The sequence below is a fragment of the Tauraco erythrolophus genome, chromosome 11 (assembly GCF_009769465.1).
Source record: "Tauraco erythrolophus isolate bTauEry1 chromosome 11, bTauEry1.pri, whole genome shotgun sequence".
In the NCBI taxonomy this organism is placed as follows: Eukaryota; Metazoa; Chordata; class Aves; order Musophagiformes; family Musophagidae; genus Tauraco; species Tauraco erythrolophus.
In genome coordinates, this window is record NC_141475.1 from 7,282,931 (window position 1) to 7,306,915 (window position 23,985).

Consider the following 23,985-nt stretch of genomic DNA (forward strand, 5'->3'; position numbering starts at 1 on the left):
TAGTGTGTTGATTCTGCACCACAAAGCTCACTGCCTTTCTTGGGGGCGAGTTTGAATTCTGGTTTCTTTTATGTCTTTTTTAGACCACGTAGCTATGCAAGTCCTTCTAATCCGCTTATTGTTGAAGTGTTGCCTCTAAGTCCTTCTGCAAGGCTGAGCCTCTGAGATTTCTAATGACAGCAGGATGACTTGATTTAAACAGAATGAAACATTCACCTTCCATAGAACTTCCGTAAGGCTACTGATTATCTGGAGGTCCATTTTAACCATGTTACACTTAATTTTTCATGCCACTGAGAAAAAAAACCCTTTTAAGTAGCTTTAGTTTAGGATATTAGCCAAAGCTGTGAAAGGGCTTATCATGTGTGTTTTTTGAGGTGAATCCTTCTTCCTTGACTATGTTCAAGCTACTTTATACCACCTTCTTTTCAGAAAATGATCATACAGACTCTTTCAGTGAAAGTAATTTGTGTCTAGCATAGCTTTAACTTGTTCCACAAGCTCCTTAATTCTAGAGAACTACCAGTGAAAGCTGTTCAGCCAACTGAGGGCTCAAAAAGGGCCAGTTACGCAGAAACTTCTATTAAGAAGCACTGGTTAATACTGTCTTTTTATAAACACTACATCACTACTGAATGCAGGCTTTCAGTTCATTTAAGCAACAATGAAACAAATATAGAGATTTTATATTCTTTGACAGTCTCTTCTGTCAAAAATGAGATAGACTGAATTAGCAGAACAGGCAACCAACATATAAGAGAACAGATTTTTCTGGCTAACATTAGGGCTCAAATACTGAGACAGCCTCAGCTATTTTCATTTATTTTCCACTGTGTATTTTCAAATGGTATAGCTGAAGTTCCTCTTGGATATGTTATCTACACCAGGGCTTTGAGAATTATTTACTCTTCTATAAGACTCTGGATCAGAGAAGCAAAGAAACCCATTTTAAATCTGGTGATGAGAACTGTCTGTAATTTGTCAATCTGGAGGCTTACAAGTGACATGAATGGTGAATGCCTTTTTAAGTGCTTGCATGAAAGAAAGATTTATTTCTATATCTTGTCCAAACTGTCAGAACACAAAAAGTTATTCAGGGTCCTAAAAAGGTCAAAGTTTAGCAGTAATATATTTAAAAATATATATATAAAGAAAAGTTACGGTTCATTTTATTTTACTGTTTCAGAACAGTAAGGCATCTTCATGCTAAAACTGCCTGTAGGATTACAGAATTACAACTCATGAAGGTACTGTTTGACCCTCTAAGTATTACTGGAGATTAATATTTATTTTTAAGATCTTGTTTCTTTTACTTTCACAAGGAAGCTGTTCTCTACGTGTATTCAGCTACGCAGCTGAACACACTGATTTGCTTAAGTGCTACCACACACAAAAACATGAAGAAAGAATTGAAGAAATTGAATTCTTCACACAAGAATTTAATTGAATTCACACAAGAATTCAAGAAATTTTGGGCTAATGTACTTTCCTCTCATCAACAAGAAACAAGTTTCTCAAGAACTTTGCATGAAAGAACACCAGGTCTGTCCACTTCACACACTACAAATGTCAGTCGTTTAGTGGGTTTCCTGTTGTGTTATGCAACTTAAGAGGCTGAAGCAAGTCACCTTCGTTCTTCCGCTCACTCTCTTCGGTGTAGATATTGTGGTGTGCAATGTAGGATATCACCGAATCTGGTACGAGATATTTTACACTTAATCCTCTGCACAAGGCGTAGCGTATCTGTGTTGCACTGATTTCATTCTGAATCCATTCTTTCACCAGAAAGATATTGTGCTGAAATTTAGTCAGAAGGTCTGATTCATTGATATACTGAGCAGGATCAGAGCCAGCACGGCTAATACAGACCAAACCGAACTTTTCCAGTATTTCTTCAATGTGTTCTTCTTTCCAGAGATTGGGTGTCTTAAATGTCTGCAGAAAATCAGCACCACAGAGCAGCTTTAATTCTGGTAGAACTGCAAAGACAAAAGAAAATGAGAGATTTCTACACTTGCTAGGTTTTCTAAGAAGTTTACACTTAAAATTGGTTTTAACTTTTAACTTTTTTATTTTTTTTTTAATAATTTAACTTTACTCCTTTTCTTTCAAAAGGTTGTAAAAAAAATTCAGCTTGGATTTTATGTGTCAGGTCACAATTACTTCATCACTTACTTCATCATCACAGCATATATAATATTTTCTCTCCCATGTTAAAGGAGAATTATTCCTCCACTCAAGCAAGTCAAAAAGGAGAAGCAAATAATGAATTATTATTTTAGCACTAAGACCAGACTTCGTCAAACCTGGCTACTACACCCCGGCCTGCCCCACTCGCTTTGCTCAGGTACTCAGGACCAACCCCTTCTCGCCAGGCCCTTGCCTGCCTCAGTGTCACCGCACAGAGCTCCCCGTCCCTTCGGGAGCAGCTGCCCTGCTGCACACCAGCACCCAGACATGCTGTTTGCGTACTGTCACATTAGCCAGAGAACAACCCAGAATTTCACCTGAGTTAGTGCACCTCTGTCATCTAAAACATGACAGACTGTATCTAATCTAACTACCCTTACTGGTACAGTAAGCTAGTTAGTTGACCTACTACGCTTTATCTTATTTGTAGAGAAATTTGAACCAGCAGAATATCATATGGATAATATTTTGTCTTGTGTGGCCATGACATTTTCTTTCTAGTACAAAGAGATCTAAAGCCAAATTTGTTGCACCTTGAATAACGACCAAGAATGATACTTGACTAGTACATTTTTTTGTTGTTTTCTCTCCATTTCTTATTTGCTGCCCACCGCCTAAGCCCCAGTACAGAACTATCCCTTTCCTCAAAGCCTATTGTACAGCACTCATCATTATACCATCTGAGTATTTTACAGGCATTGACTAGGTATTTTCACAGTGTTGCATTCATGTGATATGAAGGGCAAGGATGGAGGCATTGTCTCCATTTTACATTTAATTGTGGTTGTAGATGGTTAACACATCTGCGAGTCTTATACGAACACGTTAAATCAGCAATCTGAAAAATATGAAATGTATCAGTGATGATACGTGAAAGGCATACCTAAAGTGCCTTAAGATATACTCAGTTTTTCAGAGGTTTAGTATATACCATTGAGCTAACTACAGTAAGCATTTCTTGTAACAACTTCTGTAACAGACCCCTCCCCCACAAACCACCCAGTAAATTTTACTAGCCACACCTGCAAGGTTGAAACCTTTAGATTCAATGCTCTCATCTCTGACACTTGAGCTAGTGCAGAAGTACCTGCAAAAGTTGTCTGTGATCCCTGTGTGGACCAGGGCTACAAGAGTATGCAACTCTGAAAGAATGTCCCAGATACTTCTGACAGCAGATGAACAATGAGATGCCAAGAACCTTAGGATTCACACAACCCTGGTAGCTCCATCATGATAAAGCTGATCTTTTCTGTTACATCCTTTCCAAGCTGTCCTCTGCCCATCTATTTCCTCATGCCAGTTCCAGTCTTCTTGTCTTCCACTCACAGATTCTACTCTTCTAGTTCCCTGTCCTCAGTTCATGTCTAGACTGTTTCCAGTCCCCTGTTTTCCAGGGTCTTACCTGTTTTTATGTCACAGATTGCTTTTTACTTAATAGCAACTCCACAATAAAACAGTACTCTGTCTCAAGCTGTATTAGAGCTAATATTAGACTGGAGCTTTTAGAGTGTTGATGGGTTTTCTGAGTGTACATGCATTGCAGTTCTAGGTTACTAGAAGTTAAATTAACAGATTGTAGGCTTTACAAAAAGGCTGTCAACTTTACAAATACATCTCCACATATCCCCACATCTTCTGTGCCAATGGGAAAACATGTCTTTGGCCTTTCAAGGCTAAATGATCATCTGCATGTTCCACTATAGATAATGGTATAAACCCCAAATGACTGCTGCAATACTCCAGATTTTGATAAGTACAATAGGCTTTTTTTCAGACCATGGATGTCCCCACCAGGGAAATTTTTGCTTGTTTTTGCTTGGTGTAGCTCAGTCAATGATGGTGGACAGAAATGAATTGCAATTCTTTGAAGTGTTGTTCAGGATAAAAGGAGAGGGTAAGTTAAAGGAGAAATAACTTAACAAAAAGCAAGTAGCTGAGTAGCTGGATTATAGGTCTAATTAAAGGAGATTACTGTTGGAATATGCCAGAGAAAAGCATTTAAGAAGTGACAATAAAGTTGTTCATATAAGGTAACTGAGAGACGTGAAGTGCAGGGGATTCAATTAAAAATGAAAGACAACCATCTCTTGTAAGTAGGAGAAGAAATATTTTATGTGAAGCTATTTTTGGTGAATCAACAAGGGATGGCAAATCCCTGGACACCAAAAAATAGAGAAAAAGAACTGCGTAGTCTTGTTTTCATCTTCATCCTCAATGACTAGCATCAACAAGCTATCTAAGTTTATTAAAACTGCAATCATTTATCTATACCTGCCCTCTTATTACTTGTAATTTATATTAAAGTGAACCTTCTTATTTGTAATTTAAAGTGACCTGATTATTTAATGTGGAACAACATCATGAGGTTCAGCACCATGCAAAGAAGTCTTACAGTTCATGCGGTAGGCATACATTTAGTAGAAAAATAGTTATTATGGAATTTTGCCACTGCTAAATTCAGCCATCAAGCTGATCTTTGTGAAAGCTTCCATTACTTGACTGAGCCTTTCTACGAACTTCACAGAAAATCCCAATTCAACAGATTTCATTGCTGGGAGGGTTTTTGGGGGGGGGCAGGTGGGAGGAATTGGGTAACAGTTGCCTGCCACTAGAATGTTTGTGCTAACGAACATTTATTTACAGGAAAGGGGAGGAACTCTAGTCTGCTCTGGAGTTCTCAGTAGCTCTTGATCACTCCCCATGCTTGTGAGCAAAGGAAGTTGAAAGAAACCATTCCATTCCTTCTTGGTGGGCCACATGTTTAATAAAACCAAATTCGTATCACCGCACAGGCAGTCAAAGCACTGAAGGCAGAAAAAGTACGTAACAGGATGCTAGCCTTTCTCTGTTCAAATTAACCAGAAAAAAATAAAAAACCACAGCCACTATGTACTAGACAGAGACCTATTTCTTGCCCATCCTCATTCTCACCCAGTTTTCTCTATGCCTTTGTTTTTGACTGTAGAGGAATCCTGTGATCATGACTGATGAATTCTAAACTGACACTCTTTACTGGGAATGAAAGACTAGTTTTAACATTTGATTTCTTGACCATTTTTACATAAAATGCTATAGAACTTGAAATAACAACAGAAAATAACAGCTAATATAATTTTTTTGTAATGGAAAATCAAGATAGTCTTTACTACTTCCACAGTAATTTTCCTTAGTGTGACAACGTGGAATAATCTGACTTGTCACTTGCCAACAATCATTAATCCCATCAGACACAAGATTCCACTGCAGTCCAAATGCCTTCAGACTTTTTTTCCCCCCCCTCTACCATCTATAAAGATATAACAACTAATCTTTTGGAAACTTTTGTATAACCACAAACACCAATGCATTGGCATCACTAGTGCGGTATCCATATACTTGATCCATTGTCTAACACTAGAATTACAATTCTAAGTAACCCCTAACCTTTTTGATATTTTTCTATTCATATATTCTATGCTTTGCAAAACTAGCAGGGCCACAACACACATCTCTGACACAGCCAAAGAGATGGTTTCAAAACCATGAATTAGTCCAACTCCAAAGTAAGTCTCCTGTCTATGTGGGAGTTATTACAAAATAACTGTAACAGCAGTCATGCTGGCGTTTGGCACGGCTTGTTTTGGGCAGGCAGCTCCAACCCTCAAAACTTACCAGCTACTATTTGCGACTTTTTCATCAATTACTCTAGTCTGGTAAAGCTGTATTGTTTTTAACGCTAAAGAAAGAGTTGTGTTTACAGTTACGAACCAACCTGAGTGCTGGTAAGAAAGGGAATCCTTTGTAGATCTCTCTATGGGCCGTTTGTTTTTCATGAATTCTTTCTTGGAGTGAAGCAGCCTGAGTGATTCATTGTAATGGTGCCTGCATTTAAAATAAAGGCTTCTGTGTGAGGTAATCCTCTCAGAGATGGACAAAGTGATTACCTGGCACTTTCACATTCAAGAACACAGTCTGCTTTTACATACTTTGGATTTGAATACAATTTGTTAAGAATTTAGCATATTCATTCTACTATGAGATTAGTATCAATACAGTTAACATTTTGGAGAATTCACAAGCAATCTCTCTAACAGCATTGTGGTTTTCAATTCCTTTTTGAAATCCTATCATTATGGAAATTTTAGTAGCAACATTATATTTAAAACATTGTGGATGCTTATGCTTGAAACAGGATTAAATCACACTTCAATTACTAAATTTAAATTTCTTGATTAAACACAACCCCTCATGATGATCTTTTATAATGCGTGCTTGGTTTTCAGGAGGAGACAGTCTTGTTCTCTCTCATCCTCTTCTCCACAAAAACATGATCCCTCAGTTCTCACTTTGTGGTTTTCCCTTTCATTTTAATTAAAAGAATCATAATCCTGAGAAACTCAAAATATACAATTCTCATAAGATTTTTGACATCTGCTATGCTTCTAATTTTACTGAGTTCAGATCCATGAAGGCAGGCAATGATCCTTTTGTCAGTTTTTCCAGGTTTCTATACTTTATTCTTTTGCTGCTCCTGATCACTGGTGCCTCACTGCAATATTGGTACTACTACCTCACAGTAGTAGCCCTCCTTCTTTCACCATGAGTACAAGTGCCAATCTTAGATCCAAACACCTAAACCCTCTTCCTTCCAAATCAGCATGGCCTTGCCTGTTTAGAATAGTCCCTGACCTGCAGCACCCTGAGCCATGCTAAGGCATTGCTCAATGGCACGAGCCAAAATCGTTTCAGGAAACAAGCTCATGGTTAAATAGGACAGGCAGACACAGACTCAAACCAGTGTCCCATCTCTGTCTGGTCCATATATAGCCAAAGTGACCATCAGGTCTTATATATCAAAGCAAAGATTGTGAGGCACAAGGTACAGTCCAAATTCAGCACATGTACAAAGCCATAGATAACCCTTTGAATGTCTGGCCTAAGGAAGGAATTTACAGTTTAGTGATTTAAATGTTTACTCTTCAAATCATGCAGATACTTTTACAGGAATAAGTTGTGCAAGTGTCAAGTAACCACCCCTAGAAAGACTGCATAACTATCTCCATTAATTTTTGATGCTCAGCCACAGGCTAAAGAAACCTCATAGACAAGAGGTGAGGAACATATGGTAGGAGAGAGAAGGTAGCAGTAGCTTGGCCTGTGCCTTCCTACCTTTCTATTTTTAACCCCACCTTGTCGTTAACAGGCCCATGCTATGTATAGTCAAGTACACTAACTTTGGATCATGGAGTGACATTCGAGGGCTGTGACTCACAAGTAAGAACTCTTGGCAGAGCGCTCACTGCAGGACTAACATTACAAGTACTGCAGAATCTGAAGCGCCAAAAGGTCTGTTCAGCAGGCATTTAAAGGGCTGGGGCAGGGCAGGTTACGTTGTTTTGAAGAGACACCAAAAAGGACAAACCGATCTGTCAGTTTGTCAGGCATTTTCTGAACTGTGTATGAAGCTGTGAATAACTATATAATTAAATCACAAACACAATTCAGTGAAAGTTGGGTAAGACAGATCTTTGCCAATTCTGTATTAACTCATAGTGTATCTGCACGACAACCAAATCTGCATTACAAGAGGAAGGAATGTAGTTCTTTAGTTACTGACAGTACTGTTTTCTTGTCTGGAAAAAATACTCAGGAACAGCAGCTAAGTGAGAAATACCTCTATCATGTTCCTGTCTCCTCTCCAAAAAAGCCTTGGGATAGTCTCCAAAATTTCCATACTCACTTAAAGTAACAGGCAACTAATAGCACCACCACAAGCAGGATATGAGCTTTGCTGCTTAAAATTTCTTTTATACCATTACTATTTGGGAGCCTCTGCAAAATCGACAGATTTTGATGAAATAAGACATTTTCATTGCACTCAGGTAAAACAAGTATTGAAGGAAAAGGCCCTTCATATGTCTCAGGACACAATGTTCTACTGCAGTTAAGTGTACAACTCAAAATACCGATAAGAAGAGACATTTAGGTACAGTAATATTTTGCCTTTGCCTTGCAATAACAAAATTTTTTCCTATTGGTACTAAAGCTTCCTACTCAAGGGAGCTTATAGTGAGGGCAGCAATTGGTGCTTTGACCAGGGAAGAAACTATAGATCAACCTTTAACACTTGTGAAGAAGCACAACTCCACAATAAACCATTGCCTGTTTATAGGCAATGGATCTATCCCTTAAGTCACCTCTTTTTTAATATTACATGTGACAGTTAAAATATAAAGCCCAAATATCTACGCGTGCTATTTCATCAGGATCCTGCTTCCTCATTCAAGGGACAGGGTTCAGCATTAGATTATGGCAGTGGTTCAGCTCATTATTATAGGTCATTATTTTGGAAATCTAAAATAGAAAGCATCTATTTTAACATTTTGTGAATTTATAAAACTAGAGGTTCACTTTCTAGGCAGACAGGAAGTTTGGCTGTTCATATGACATTGATACTGCTTCTCCTGAGCAGAATATCATACATACAGGTATGACTTACTGTACCTCTAACCCTAAAGGACTCTGAAGTGGATTTACAATTTACAAAGCCCATCTTGCAAGTAGTACTCACTTCAGCTGGAGCTGCGCAAGATCCAAGCCTTTGTAAGTAGGGTCACCTGATCTGTAAGATTTGTGGCTGCTTCTCTGGAGGAAAATAGTTTTACAAAACTAAAGTTTAGGAGAAAAATCCCATACCCAGCCAATACTGCAGGACAGACCTTTTGGCGATTTCTCACACTGGAATAAACAATTGTGATAAGAGAAAAGAATAGAGAACTTTTCTGCAGAGACAGGGTTGCGTTGCCTAGTCTTCCTCCCACCCTGATCTGGCTGGTCGGAAGGGGCAAAAGGAGCAACTGATGTCTATGTTCACTCAGTGAAGCAAATAAAAGCAGACCTAAAAGGCTACACTAGCTGTTTCATAAGCATGTAGAGTATTCTTATCAATGCTTTTGTAGTAATAGGTCTGATTTTTAATTGCTTTCACATAGAGCCATAAGAGCTTTGTGGGCAGTTGTTGCACGGCCCATTTTAGAGCTTTAAGCTATATAAACAACTGTTTCTGGTTCGAAAGTAACTTGGAAAACATGGATATAAATGATCATTGATAGTTCTTACAGCACACTTGCTTTCTTGAAAGACATCCATGCGTCTTTCACTTTATCTGTTGACTTCTGTAGCATCTACATTTCCAAAAAGTGGCTAGCACAAAAAGTTTGTGTTTTCATACCGTGCCCCATAATGCATTTATTACCAAGACCAACCATATGGGAAAAATGCATAGATAAGCCTGCAGGCTAAGAATACCAACACAGCTAATCTGTAACAGGGATGCTCCTGAAGAATAGGCTTGTTTGTGAACTCTCTTGCTTTCTGATTAAGATCTCTATATTACCTGCTTAGAGACTCAAAATCAAGAGAAATAACATGCTAGCCAAGAGCTCTGCTGCAGAGCTCTTTCAGTGACTGTAATTTTGCAAGACCCTTTCTTGGCAGAGGCTTTCCACATGCATCGAAGTACTTAAATGGCACAAGTACAGTACTGTGGAGTATTGCATAGGTCTGAGGAAAGCCTACCTGCTCTGCATTAGGAAAGGAAAGACTCCAGGTGAGGAACACTGGCTATGCAACCTTTCTCAAGAAAAGCAATGTGAATTTTCATTGCTCACAGATACAATACTTTTATCTCATAGTAGATGATGCCATAAACAGACATGTTCTACTTTGCTTGGGTGTTTTACAGGAGCAAGTTCTGTGCATTGCCCTGGTAGCGTGACAGATTTTTAGCAATCAGTCACTTCATAAAGAAAGGAAAAAAGTGCAATTACCTTAATACTTTTACTGTCTCTGTCCATGACTCCTGCTCACTCTCCCATGGATCAACTCGAATCCAGTCAGATGTCTCCAGTGCTAGTTTAGCCATTGCTATCCGGTGCCTTGCTGGAACTAAGCCTTTCTTTCCGTAGTCATCATTCACAGGAGACACTATGCCTTCAATCACATGATACCTTCCTTTTGAACAAACAAACAAAACTGTCATCTTCAGAGAATCTTGAAAATTTAGGGTGGACTGTTCCTCAGGATCTCATTAGTCCAACCTCTTCAAAGCATGGTTAACTTTGAAACTATAAGAGGCTATGAAAAACTTGATCTAGGTATTATTTTTAATACAGAAATAGCAATTCAAAAAGTTAAAAAAGCAGCCTTCTTGTTCCTCTGTGAACTGCTCACATTGCTATTAATATGTTTATCCTAGTAGATAATTCAAAAAGGAAAGCTGGATGAACATACCATTTTCAAGCAAGTAGAGATGTTTATAATTTGTGATGCCAACTATCAAAATCACTAGATACAGTTAAGTTTTATATTCCGATAAGTACAGCTTATATATAGCCAGAGCAGTGGATGACTTAAGTGACCACTGCTTTGTGCTTAAGCATCTGATGCTTGTTATTTATCAAAACCCTTGTAGCTTTTCATTGTGTTAAAGCAAGAATTATAGCATATTACTGCAGCTGTGATAAATGCAATTCAGACAAATCAGAAGATTCAAAAACAAAGATGGGGCTAATGGAGTCTAAAATGAGTCTTACAGCACTACAGTCCAAATATCAGCTTAGCAGGCGTTAGAGACCCCTTCTATCTGGCCAATCATGTTAATTAAATTTGAAAATATCCCCATAATTTCTACTCCTGTAACATAATGTAATCATTAACATAACAAGCTCTTTTTGTTAGACTTGAAATCAATAAACAAAAATTTAGCTCTTATTTTAATAAATCAACAGGGAAATAAAGCACTGAGATGAGCTGCATCCTCAAGAAATGCAGAGGAGAGAAAGGGTGTTTCAAATAAACAGAAATGAAACAAAATGATTTCTAATGTAACACGTGCATTTTACATAACTATGATAAACATGATACTGAAGGGGGAAAAAATCCTCTCCCTTTTTTCTTACTCAATTGTTTCAACAAAGAAACTTAAATGCAATAAGTTCCCTCTGTTGGTTTGTAATGAAAATGATACCCCTGGACTCAGAATTTCTGATATTGGTACATGTCAAGTTAATATTCTAAAATGAAAATTTAGTAACTTCACATTTATTTTGATGTAATAGGGTAAAACTTTTTAGAAGAACTTGGCAAGTTGGACATAATAAAATAGCATTGAGATTCAATGAGATTTACAGGCCTGTCTCCTGTTAAAATGCCAGCCCAACTATCCTGTTTTAAAACTTTCTCATCATAGGCAACATAGTCAATAGCGCAAGACAAAATTCTGCAGAAATGTGCAAAGATATAATTAAGTCCATCTCTTGATCTGAAACTGGAAATAATTTCATTTGACTTATGAACAGCAATTATTCTGATACTTTGAAAATATACAATGCTATAAAAAATTCTCAGTTAAAGGGAAAGAAATTACAGTTTGAATTCATTAGTGTTACGCTTATTAAAAGCTTTTTCTTACACAATATTTTTATTTTCCACATTTCAGTTCCTTCCTTTTCTGTTTCTACAGATTTAAACTGTTCCCTTGTATTTTAAATGAATGTACTATATGTAAAAATTAAAACTGTGTGAGATCATGCTAGCCAAGAATGATTGCAACTCTGCCATATCTTTCTGAGCTGTGAAGATTTCAGTCTCTAGTCTGGCCTAGAACTGCATAAATTGGATGAGATAAGAGCTTCTGATGCCATATCAGCTCGTTCCAAAGCAGAAATGAAACCAATTGGAAGAGAAAAATGAAGGTTGCTAACACTTAAGGTACCAATAGTCAAATACAATAACTGTTTGAGATGATTCACAACAACTGAGTAACACAGCACTATGCAAACATGATGCACATGAGAGCCTTCCACCTCAAAATACAAGCTTTAGCACTGAAAATATAGGACAATGTTTTATTATGGGCTCTAAGTAACTTGTGTCCTCTTCAGTAATTTAAAAGTTCACATATTAAAATGTGCCCCTCAATTTTGGCAGGCAAAGAGGAAATCATTCAATTCCGCCACCTTGTTTTGTTTTTAATTTCCACCACAATTCTCCTCTGTCCCATAAAGTATTACAGGTAGTTTCAAACCATTGTTAGTCCAGAATTATCTTCAAATTCCATTTCTTTGGAATGCTATTTGTTTTCATCATCAAGTATGTTATTATTGCTTGTCCTAAACAGTGGACAAATCCTCCAGGCCCTTAAATGGCTTTGTTTTTCAAAACACACCTATCAAAAGCAGCAAAAAGTTTCCTCTCACTATGAATTTACATTATTTAAGAACTGTTTAGGATAACTGGTTAGAAAACTAAACATAAGAAAAGTAACAAAACTAAAAATGTCCCTCAAACATGTCAAAGTAGTGTTGTTGAGGAAAACAAGTATTTAGTATTGTTATAAAGGTCACTAAATTGTCACAAACACTAACAGAAATTGTTAGTGAATTAGTTTATTAATACTAAAGCAAATTTATGAAATGCCAGTTGTATATAAAATTGTATGTGTACACTGGCAGGGCTTTTAAAGATCAATTTCTTCTAGTAGTAAGTCTGGGATTTACTATCAGAAACTAAACAAAAAGTAAATAATAAGAGTAAATAACTACTATAGAAAACCAAATAAAAGTAATACTTTCACACATTTAACTCCCACCCACTGCTTCCTCTCAGTAGCACAGGAAAATCCTCAACAGACTGGGGAGGCCTGCAGCTTTATGGTGTTATCCTGCCCAGCAGGCAGGAATGACCCCATTGCTGTTCTTCCTTCTGTCATCTCCAGACCAGGCTGCAAGAGGACTTTGAGCCTGAGTGCTGCTTCATTTCACTCCTTTTCCAAGATGCTGTTAAATAAGTATTATGTAATAGTACTGTTTTAGCATGAACAAAGTTTCTAAAAACCTTACTCCCTGCTGAGCAATGCCTACAAAACATAAAGCCTCTTTTGCATTTCTATGGCAATTGAGAATGAGACACATCCGTTTATGCAGCTTTATTCTTTATACCAAATAACTACCCCAGCAGTTATTCTTCTAGAAGTAAGCTTCCAGATGAAAGTTCACATTTACAGCCTGCCACAATAAACAGGCAGCACCAGTGTACATTAGTCATAAGCAATGACAGTATCTAAAGATACAGGTTTCACGCTCAGTTTACTATGTGGAAGATTTTATAATTCCATATGACTGAAGTCAGCAGATGAGCCAACACACTTATGTTAACATAGTTTGGTACCTTCCTGTTAAAACCCCAAAGCTTTAGAAGTTCCACTGACGTAGGCTTACATAAAAATATGACAGACGAATGCCAGTCTCATCTCTAGGTTACAATCAAACTCCTTACCATTCAGTATTCTGCTCTCCCAACAAATGCTATATAATAGAAAAAACAACTTAGACCTGCTGGTAGCTTCTATGACATCAATTACATGTGACACCAACTCAAATACAGAAGTTTTCCCTTCCTGCAGATACGGACATTAAAGACCACATAGCTCTCATCCAGAAGAAGAAACCACAAAAAACAACACCCTCTCCCAAAACCACACTCAAACACCAAAAAAACCCCAAACCACCAAACCAAAAAAACAAAACCATCCCAAAGCCCAACACCAACCCCCCCACAAACCCCAAAACCCCCACCAACCCAAACTCCCCCCATAAACCTCCACTGAAAACCAAACCAAAAAATCCCCCTGCAAATCCCACACACCTTAATCAAGATGATAGCTCATTGCCTATCTGAGGTTTTTGTCCTGTGTACCCAAAGTCTGTAAGCATGCACCAAAGAAAATTCCCTGGGCTTTATGTTTTTCCTTTTTCTGGAGACTGCCTCAATTTCCTTCTCAGCACTGGACAAGAAACCAACTTCTATGTATTAGTGCATTAATGTGAACAATCGCAAGGCAGAGGACTACAAATTTTTGGGTTGGGTTTCGAATGGTTTGTCTAGGAATATGCATTTTCTCTGCTACAATAAGCCTGTTCCAAGGGCATAAAGTTACTTAAATATTTAAGATTTAACAAAATTAGTCTGATGAACAGTTGAAATTTTACTGCATAGAACATACACAATATCAAATACATGAAGAACAAAAATCACTTAGATTGCTGAGGATTCAGTCCTCCCTTGTAAGGAAAGTAGAAGCTATTTCAAAATGTAAAATGATGTGAAACTCACTATCAGAAGTGAACAATGTTGGAAAACAGTTACAGTACAATCTCGTGTTCTAACCATCTCAGATGCAACAGAAGCTTACATGAATGTAAGTTTCATTTCTTCACTGAAAGCACCACTGGCACACTTGGCTTTTAAGAATATGGTTAGTTAACTGGATTATTTAATTTCTTTCATCAGTCTTCTGTGTGTGACTACACATACATTACTATCACATGATAAAATTCGTTATTGAAGTAATTGTAATGTTTTCCCTTGAACCCACCAGAAATCAACAGCTATTCTCCTATACTCTCAGCCTATGCTAGGAAAACAAATACAAGGATTTTTCATTTTTCCATTTAAACCAAAATGTTCATTTTATTTACAGGTTATAACTAGGGTGGAGGGAGAGAAATCTAAATTTTGTTCAGATGCCACATAGGGGAGAAAACAAAACCAAAACCATCATGTAATGACTAGATGTAAGTAATCCCACAGATCTGAATTGTTCAAAAGGATTTACAGGCAAATATCAAAAAGATACCATCCTATCCTTACCTACCCATGATGTGTATGTAGCGATTGCCAAGCATGAAAAAGGAATAGAAAATAGGCAAGACTTTTTTTTACTTCATGTTCAGTCACCTTCTGTGAGGAGAATTCAACAGGGGGAAAAATCAAAGGGGAAAACTTTGAGGAAAAACAATTCAGTAATCATTGCATTGAAAGTCAAAATAAACAACAAATACATGAGAGCAGTAACAGACAATCTTTTAGGATAGCTCTCCAAAGGATGGATGACTTTATCTTCACCACTTCAAAGTGCTTGAAAGATGCACTCACTGAATTAGATGAAGTGTGCAAAAACTGTAGTGACAGACACCATATGAGTACCTAGACAAACATAAATCATATCCACCTGCTTGACTGAACTACAGGGCCTGAAGATGCAGATTTACCTCTGTACTCAGACACACACTCAGCTACATTGCAGCTTCAGGAACTCTCCTCCAACCACTGAGTAACTGTGCCTGCACAATGATCAGTCCTCAAATAAATGCTGAATGATTTCCACACATCACATCTATGATAAACATTTCATATCACAACCTCAGAGTACAACTTCACTTCCATAGAGTTCACTGGATTTGGACAAAAAGAAGGCAAATCAGTTTCTTGACACCTATGACAATTAGTATTTCCTCCAGAAAGGAAGGAAAAAACCAACATCTTCAGAGTAGCAATGTGAATAATGAAGTATCATAGCTCTACTCAGAGAATGCCTTATTCTGAAATGCTTTCATCCAAGCTGACTTTTGCCATGTAACATGACTGGGAAGCAGTAGTTCTCTCCAGAGATGCCACGAAACAAATGACTAGGATTCCAAAGTGAAATACAAGGCATAACCCAAACACTACTGCAAGCAGGGGACTTCCACCCCTTATTCTGCTGGGTTTTAGAGTAAGACAACAAAACCTGTGGAACAGAAAGACGCCTACACTTCTTCCACTCAGAAAAGCATTCTTTAAATTCAGATAAGGGTCAAAAGCTAAATTGTATGCATTGATAACAGCAGGCATCTTTCAAGGGTAAAGCCTAATACAATTGACTAAGGACTGCTCTGTTCAAGCAAGCACTGCTGTAAATCTTGTAATGATGAAAAAATAATCAAAGTTTTTCTCCTTTTCATTTTTTAAGTTCAGTTAACTGTAACTTATGTCTGTCAATATTTATTGTATAGGCAGTGAGTAACTACTACTGATCTGATCCCTATTCCCATCATGTATCTGTATTGCTACACACACTACCAAAACAGTAGGATCAAACCAAGGTTATTTTGTGTTGTTTTCAAAATCCAGTTATCAGAATTGTTGGAGGAAAACAAATTGAAGTCTGTGTGTTTATGCTGACTTGCTGCTGTTACAATCTGTTTCTGTCTCTTTCTTGAAAATATCAGTCCATTTTAATCAGATGCAGCTGTTGAAAAACTTAAATTTCTGAATTCCCAAGGCTGGTTAGTGACTAGTTACTCCTTGGATTTAGCTCTGCTGCCCAGAGCTGCATCTGACACAACCTATTGATTGTGTCACATTTTTCCCAGGTTTTCAGATGATAGTGACAATTTTCCTTCACCTCCCCCTTGCATCTGTCTTGTCACAGGTAGAAACATCTTGCCTTTCACACTTCTCTCCTTTATCTGGAAATTTGCGGATGTAGATATCCTCCACTGGCAATACTTGGGAAACAAGGTTTTAAACATCTTACATGGATTGATTCTAGTACCATTTCTTTGGACTTCATGGTCAAACGAGAAATACAGTCAAGAGAAATAAAAGCATCTGGCATTAGGTATTAACAGACTGGAAAGGCATTTGCCACAGTCAGTGCAAGTTTCAAGGAACAATTTTAAAATAAGGGATTGAATCTGAGGGAATTCTAGTTATGTGTGAGGATGTGTAAAGAGTCAAATTCACATGCGTAGAGACAAAAGGTGGAGAAAGAGAATCATTAGAGTTACTCAGTCACACGTAGCTACGTCTGTTGTATTTAAAAGGTGGCATGACAAGATTTGTCAACTGATACTAACAGAAAAAGGATTATTATGTGACACGTAGCAATGAAACTGCAGATACTGCTTAAAGTATCAGAAAGTCAGTAAAATTCTTTAACTAAAATAGGGATGCATGAAAACTCAGATTAGACAGCATTTGAAACAGGTGACGTGCAAAATCTTGCAGACAGAATTTCTGAGATGTCAGTCAGGATGCGCATCAGGGACAGCCACATCGTTCATAACACTAAATCCCAACTGCAAAGTCAACCCCAGCCAAGCTACTGCACAACTCATCATTTCTGCCCAATTTGTGATTGAGCAGAAATACTGCAGTAGCATGAGAAGTCAGTCATCCTCACAGCCTAGGAAACATCACCCCTCCTGCTAGTTAATTCTTCACTCGCACTAGTTACCTTTTCAGGCATTCAGTGTGCGTTAGCGTGGCAGTGCCTTGTTCTCACTGAGAAGAGAATCCATGTGAATATAGCAGACCACTACCTCACTTCAAACAAGCTTTAGTCATGTATAACCATTGTCCTCCAGCCCCACTGTCAGCTCCCAGTCTGCAACTAGTGCTTCTTCTCAGCAGATAACCTCAAATTCCTCCTCTCCTTCCCTGGGTAACCACAGGAGCAGAAACAGGAGTAAAACCAGGCAAGAATGACCAATTAATTTCCTGGGTGGCAATGGTTCTGCCATAAAACAGGCATCCCAAACTGATGATTTTTATAGTGTGTTGCCAAACCCTTCTGTTTGAAAAACTGTCTTCACGATTGCAAGAAAGACCATATACTAGATTTGTATGTATCCATACATATAGACACATCTATCTACAGTTAGAGTTACTTCAGATAAAGCTACCTCTGCTTGGGATGGGTAAAGCTGCCACAAGCTATCTGAGGATTCATGCTTTGCAGACATCCTGGGTCAAGCACTCGGAAATTGCAATGACGACACTGTAGGCAACCCAGACACAAATCAAGTCCCCTTCTTTAATGCAGGAAGTACTTACATTAGTAAGGCTCCACACATGAAACTAAGAAGTCAAAAGGCAAGTCACACCCTGTCCAGAACTAAGCACTGATGTTGGAGAGATGCAATGTAATGCACAACTTCAATTTCAGCCTTTCAAAATATCAATTTTAATTTTAGTATTATTTTCATGAGTCTTGTTTAAGTAAGCTGCTCTGAGTAAGAGGTGGAATCTTTTACACAGACCTTGGCACAGACAAGACAATCAATTCAGACAATCATAATTCATTTCCCAGTTCAATCCTCCTTTCAAGGTACAGAAATACATTACTGGACTATAACATACAACTTAAACAGAATTATCAATTGGTCTCACAGTGCCTTTCTGCTCCTTGCACACTTGGGCAGCAGAAGCAGTTACAAAACTACAGTCAGAAAAGCCAATTCAAATCCCTTTTTAACCCTTCATTTCTAGTCCTGCAGAAGCAACAAAATCATTTTACAGTTACAGGACAATAGAGACTCGCAGAGGCATCCTCAGGGCCAGTTGTGTAATTCTTCCTCGTGAAAGTCAAACTATTCTCACAGTATTTGGCAAGTATGGAGTTGCTGCTTTTACAGCACAATGGTATCAGTGGGTTACCAGATTCTCTCCCGCCCTGCCCACAATTCGACAGCCTTTTACTATTATTTTCTGTTCAGGTTCCAACTGAACTACCTCCCTAGGAACTTTTCTGTCAGGCTCCAATAAACTATGTTTCCCTTCCAACCTCTTCCTGAAACCTGTGTATATTTTAGCTGCCAGATGGAAAAAAAGTGCCTCAGCAACTAAGTAACTGATCAAACTTACAAATTCAATGTTTCTCAGTAGCTTTTTAATTCTCAAGTTAAGTTCCTGATGTTACCCACTTCTCCTTCATTGCCAAAACTTTCTAGCCTGCTGACATCTAGCTTTTCTGATCTCTTTTATGAGGAAATTACTTTGCTAGGGGAGATAACTAGTGAAGATGGGTAATGAATAATTAACATTTCATCTTTTTTTCTAGTTTCACCTGGCTTTCAAAACTGAGCCGTAACACTTCACATTACAACACAACGTATCATAAAAGCATGAAGTTTGAACATAAACGTTTCTTCTCAGTTTCAAAACTGTTAAGCATACCCTTTTACAAGGCTCAGCCTGTTCCATGAATATGATCCTAAAGCTGCTGATAAAAGTCCCAATTTATTTGCATGAACACTCATTACAATACTTGTTTATGTACTGAGTCAAAGGAAAAGGTAATGCTAGACTTTCTATATTGAATATGCCACAAAAGCCTCATATTGAACGATCAATAAACAAAATAAAAATAAGCCAGCTTTAAAGTGACAGCTTATCTACAGCAAGTGTTCAAAACCATTCTTCCTTTTCACAGTAAAACACTGTGTGGTCCCAGCACCACCTTACTGACCTGTACGGTGCAGGTGATCTCTAGCCAGCTCAAATAAACGCATATGCATGTTTGTGATGGGGTTAAAGGAGCCACAAGCTAGAAGAATCAGAGGTATCCTGCTCTTCATTCTGACATCAAAACATTAAAACTCCACCCTAAAGAAAAAAAATATTAAAAGACAAACTTGACAAAAGCAGTCTGCCCATTGTTCCTCAAACTGAAATGAACTCTCTTTTCAGAAGTGTGTATTCCTGGAACACTAGTAAAGTATCACAAGATCAGTCCTCTGTATCATCACAGCACAGAGAAAGCACTAGCTCAGAAATACAGCTGTTCTTTCATATTAATTAGGAGAGCAGCAACAAATTCTGTTTCCCCCCCATACAGAGATAGCTAGAAATTATTTCTAGAAATCCATATTGTCACTGTTATTAAAAACAGTCGGATTTTTTACATGCTCTTTACTTTTAACCTGCTTTTGTCAGAAACCCAAGTTTCATTCTGTCTGTCAACTCTCTATTGATAACTTTGGAACCTGTAGACAAAAGCAGATATATATATTTTAAAAAAAGATTCTTACAAGGGACCTTTGCAATGTATGACAAACTCAAACCTACAGGTCTGACTTCTTCAGAGGTGGGCAGGCAGTGGCTGGTGGCCAGCCAGCAAATACTTCTAGCCAGATTATCAGCAATTGCCACAATAGTTTCTTTGTTGGATGGCAGAGCAAGCGGTGGTGGATCAAAGGTAGGGAACAGCAGAAAGGAAAAGCTATAGGTGTTCCAGGAAGACACTGAGGACATTAAAAATCTATGGATAGTGTGAATGGGTGGGGAGCAATGCTGTTGGGAGCCTTGTAGGTGCATTTACAAACAACCCATATGTAATTTAGTTAAAATGTCAGTCATCTCAATAAAAATGCAGCAGAAATCAGTTTAAGGTAGTAACTGTGCTTGGAGCTCCTTATTTGCATAGCTCTTTTTATACCTGATCCAGAATATATCCGGCATGATAAAAACAGTTGTGTTCCACATATATCTGTTAATCTGCTTTTTAGATGGAGCTCTCTTCTTTTCCTAGGATTTGAAACCTCTACTATGCTCACACCCATATATCATATATACCATTCTCTTCCCTTCCCCTGGCCTCCAGCCCTCTTCATCAACTGCCACAATCTTCCTGCAGAAGACACTTGCATCCCAAACTTCAGAATCCAGTCTTGAGCTAACAGACCAAATTCACTATGGATTCTGTGCTCTGTTTAGCCAAAACCTATTCTCTTATCTCCAGTGTACTAAAGCACTGTAGCTCAGAGCCTACCTCTCACTGTTCCAAGTGCTTATACTCCCTTATTTTTTCCCCTTTTCTTACTTTGAAAAATGTAATAATGGTTAAATCAATGTCAAGTTGATGTTTTATAGCTGCCAAGTCCATCAGTTCATTTACAGAGTATTTATAACTCTGAAAACTAGAACTATACAAAACCAAGAAAGAGAGAGAGGGGCTTTTTACAAGGGCATGTAGTGACAGGACAAGGGGCAATGGCTTTAAACTGACAAAGGGTAGATTTCGATTAGATATAAGGAAGAAATTTTTTATATTGAGAGTGGAGAGGCAGTGGAACAGGTTGCCCAGAGAAGCTGTGGATGCTCCATCTCTGGAAGTGTTCAAGGCCAGGCTGGATGGGGCTTTGAGCAACCTGATCTAGTGGGAGGTGTCCCTGCCCATGGCAGGGGGGTTGGAACTAGATGATCTTTGAGGTCCCTTCCAACCCAAACCATTCTATGATTCTATACCAGTTAACAGCATTCGGTGCACCTAGCAACAAGTTTTAATATTTTCACTTGTGACACATCGGCCATTTGCAAACTTTTTATAGCGAAAATTCTTTGAAGTACATGTACTATCTGTACCTTGACCACCTAGTACTGAATATGTATTATAAAGGAATCTTAATATGTTTTCATTTCACTTTACTCATTTCTCATATCACACTAAGGGAGATGAAACATACTCGAGGAGAAAAGACTCGCTGGCTCTAGAGCCATTGAAAGTTGGCAACAATTTTATGGTCTACAATTGCAGCAGCTGAAGGAAGAACATTTCACAGCACGCTCTCTCACCACTTTGATTTACTATCCCTCTATTGACACTAAAAAATTCTTATGTGAAAATTGTATGTAAACTTTACAGGTTCTTTACTCAGAAAGTCAAACTGAAAGCGTTCTTCTGTTCAGTATCAGCAGTTCCTTATACATGTCTGTCGTATGAGGAATGATCTTTTTGCCTTGAAACAGGTAGCAAAACATCAGTAACTGATTAACTGAAAAAGAAATCATTGCTAGAACATTTAAATATTCTCCTATAGTCTTAACTTTTTGCTAGATAAATTCTGTTGCTACAGATTAGTCAACACTGAATTCTCAATTATAAATCAGTTAATTCCAGACTAAGAATTTCCTAGAAGCAGAAACTTTCTACAGTAATAACTGCAATGATGTTGCTCAGCATCCACCCTTGCAAACAGGCTTATACAATCTTACATGACAACCTAAACCCAATGACACAGTCATATAACTTCACTCAATTGCCAACCCGTATCAGTCAGCACCTCACTGAAAATGAAAACAACATGTTTGGGGGAAAAAGCATTCTTCCCTATTACATGTAGCAATAGCAGCTCTAGCTTTTACATCTGCGAGTTGATGGCTCTGACATCCTGTCTTCTGATGACATGTAGTTTACATTTCCTTTGCTGTTCTTTTCTTTGCCACCTTAAAAGTTACAAACTGAATTATTTCTTTTCTTTTTAAAAGACACTTTAATTCTATAGACTTCTCTTTCTCACCTGAAACAGATGTGTTGGATGGTTTGATTGCAGCTCTTAATCATTTATACCTCCGAGACTCTAGGGAAAAACTTCAACCTGTAATTCTTAATGATAACCAGACAGTACTGCTAATGAAAACTGAAAGACCAAACCAAAATAACAACAACAACAAAAGATAAAAAGAAAATATTCAAACCAAGATTGTATTAATAGTAAACATGCACTAAAGAGGCATTTCAAAAGATGTTTTATATATACACACCCATATATATAAAATATCTATATACATAAATATAAATCAAAACAGCACTTTTCTTCCTACTATCCCCTATATAGCGTATCCTAAACTTATTCAACAGGTATTAGGACAACTTTTGAGGTTTCAAACAAAACTTTCCAATTCAGCCACTATCACAGCTGGTATTAATTAACTAAGGGTTTAAAAATCATTAAAACACCACCAAAATTAACAGAAAATAAGGGAAGTAACTGATTTTTCAGCTAAGCTCTCTTCAGAAATGAAACAGAGGAGAAAACTTTAAATACAGAACTTTAAACAGAGGAAAAAGCCTCTTGACCTGTTCATTTTATGTGATGCAGTGGCAATCACACTTCCTTTAAGTACCACAGCATCCCAGTGGTTCTACAAACATGCAGTTTAAAGTCATACGCATTTTACCTACATACGTTAAGCAGACCGTCCTTAACTAGCTTCACCAACTGAATACAAACTACAAACAAGTAGGTGACCATGCTGTTATCAGGCACTCACTGAGTGTGCACCTTGTGCCAGGGGAATACATTTCTATTTCATGTGTTCCATAAAAATAAGTCACTAAACCAGTCTTGAATACTTCAGTAAGTTGTTTCTCTTGCCAAATGGTCTACAGACCAAGAAAGCAGTAGTTTCTGCATCAATCTAAATATGGTAATACCAATTTGCACCTATTAGTTGCTGTATGTTTGCAAAAAGTCACCCAAGTGTAACATTGGTAATGTACTTTGTTAAACAAATAATCTGTGATGAGTTTGTTGCCCAGCAATTGTCCCTACACAATGCATGTTCCATTAATGGCGCTCCATAAAACATGAATTTCCTCCTATTGCTACTCCCAAGTCTACCTAAAATACAAAATACTTTTGAAGTTGTGCATGGATAATTCAACTGTTAATCCAGTCTTGTTGCAAGGCTGTAGAAAGAAATTCCATTTAAGTCAAACGGGTATCTTGATCTCCAACAGGAAATGAGAATTAAAAATGCGCAATGCACATAGATTGGGAGGGGGAAGAAAGGACCCAGTGTGATATGAAAGCAAACTTTCTCTCAGGGATTTCCTTGGTACCCAACTTTTAGGAGCATTACAAAATAATAATGCTACCAGTCAGCAGAAACATCAGTTATTCAGCACTTCTAGAATTCAGGTCCTATCTCTGTGCTTCCACTTCTACAACTCTGAAATCTGAACTAAAGCTCAACTATTTCAGAGGATGGACCCAGCCTCACGCATACCTTGACTAAAGTGACCAGACCTGTTGATACCTTCTTTAGGTCTTCTTCACCCTAATTCTCCCTATTACATCTGTGACTAACTACTGCTTTTATGTATAAGCTACATACACGCAAGTGCTCCATAATCATCAAATGATCATCTCAAGAATCCTCTGAGGGTGATTAATTCTATAAAGGAATCACTTTTGTACTTACAATCACTCTTGCATCAAAATGTTCTACCTATCCAGGAACTGAGAGGAAAAGAAAAAATCTAGATATAAACAGGCAGGTTTTTTTTAATAAATTCCAACACTGGTATCACCCCTATTTTAATAAACATACTATAGGCATTAAAAGGAACAATGCATTGTTTTGCAC

General features: G+C 37.8%; 1 protein-coding gene across 1 annotated transcript; it reads right to left on the minus strand.

Moving 5' to 3' along the window:
• Positions 1 to 1,569: 1,569 nt before the first annotated feature.
• NMNAT3 (nicotinamide nucleotide adenylyltransferase 3) lies at positions 1,570 to 19,412 on the minus strand. The gene is made up of 4 exons (XM_009986360.1): positions 19,304 to 19,412; positions 9,999 to 10,182; positions 5,942 to 6,051; positions 1,570 to 1,979 (listed from the first exon to the last, which is right to left on the minus strand). Exons 1-4 carry the CDS (start codon positions 19,410 to 19,412, stop codon positions 1,570 to 1,572), a joined length of 813 nt encoding a protein of 270 aa, XP_009984662.1.
• Between the last annotated feature and the right edge of the window lie 4,573 nt (positions 19,413 to 23,985).

Excerpts from the sequence above, each read along its gene's own strand:
- NMNAT3 (XM_009986360.1), bottom strand. The coding sequence starts at position 19,412 with ATGAAGAGCAGGATACCTCTGATTCTTCTAGCTTGTGGCTCCTTTAAC. Across the intron at positions 10,183-19,303 it reads AGATCACCTGCACCGTACAG|GAAGGTATCATGTGATTGAA; the intron begins GTCAGTAAGGTG and ends TTTGTTCAAAAG. Across the intron at positions 6,052-9,998 it reads GAGACAGTAAAAGTATTAAG|GCACCATTACAATGAATCAC; the intron begins GTAATTGCACTT and ends TTTTAAATGCAG.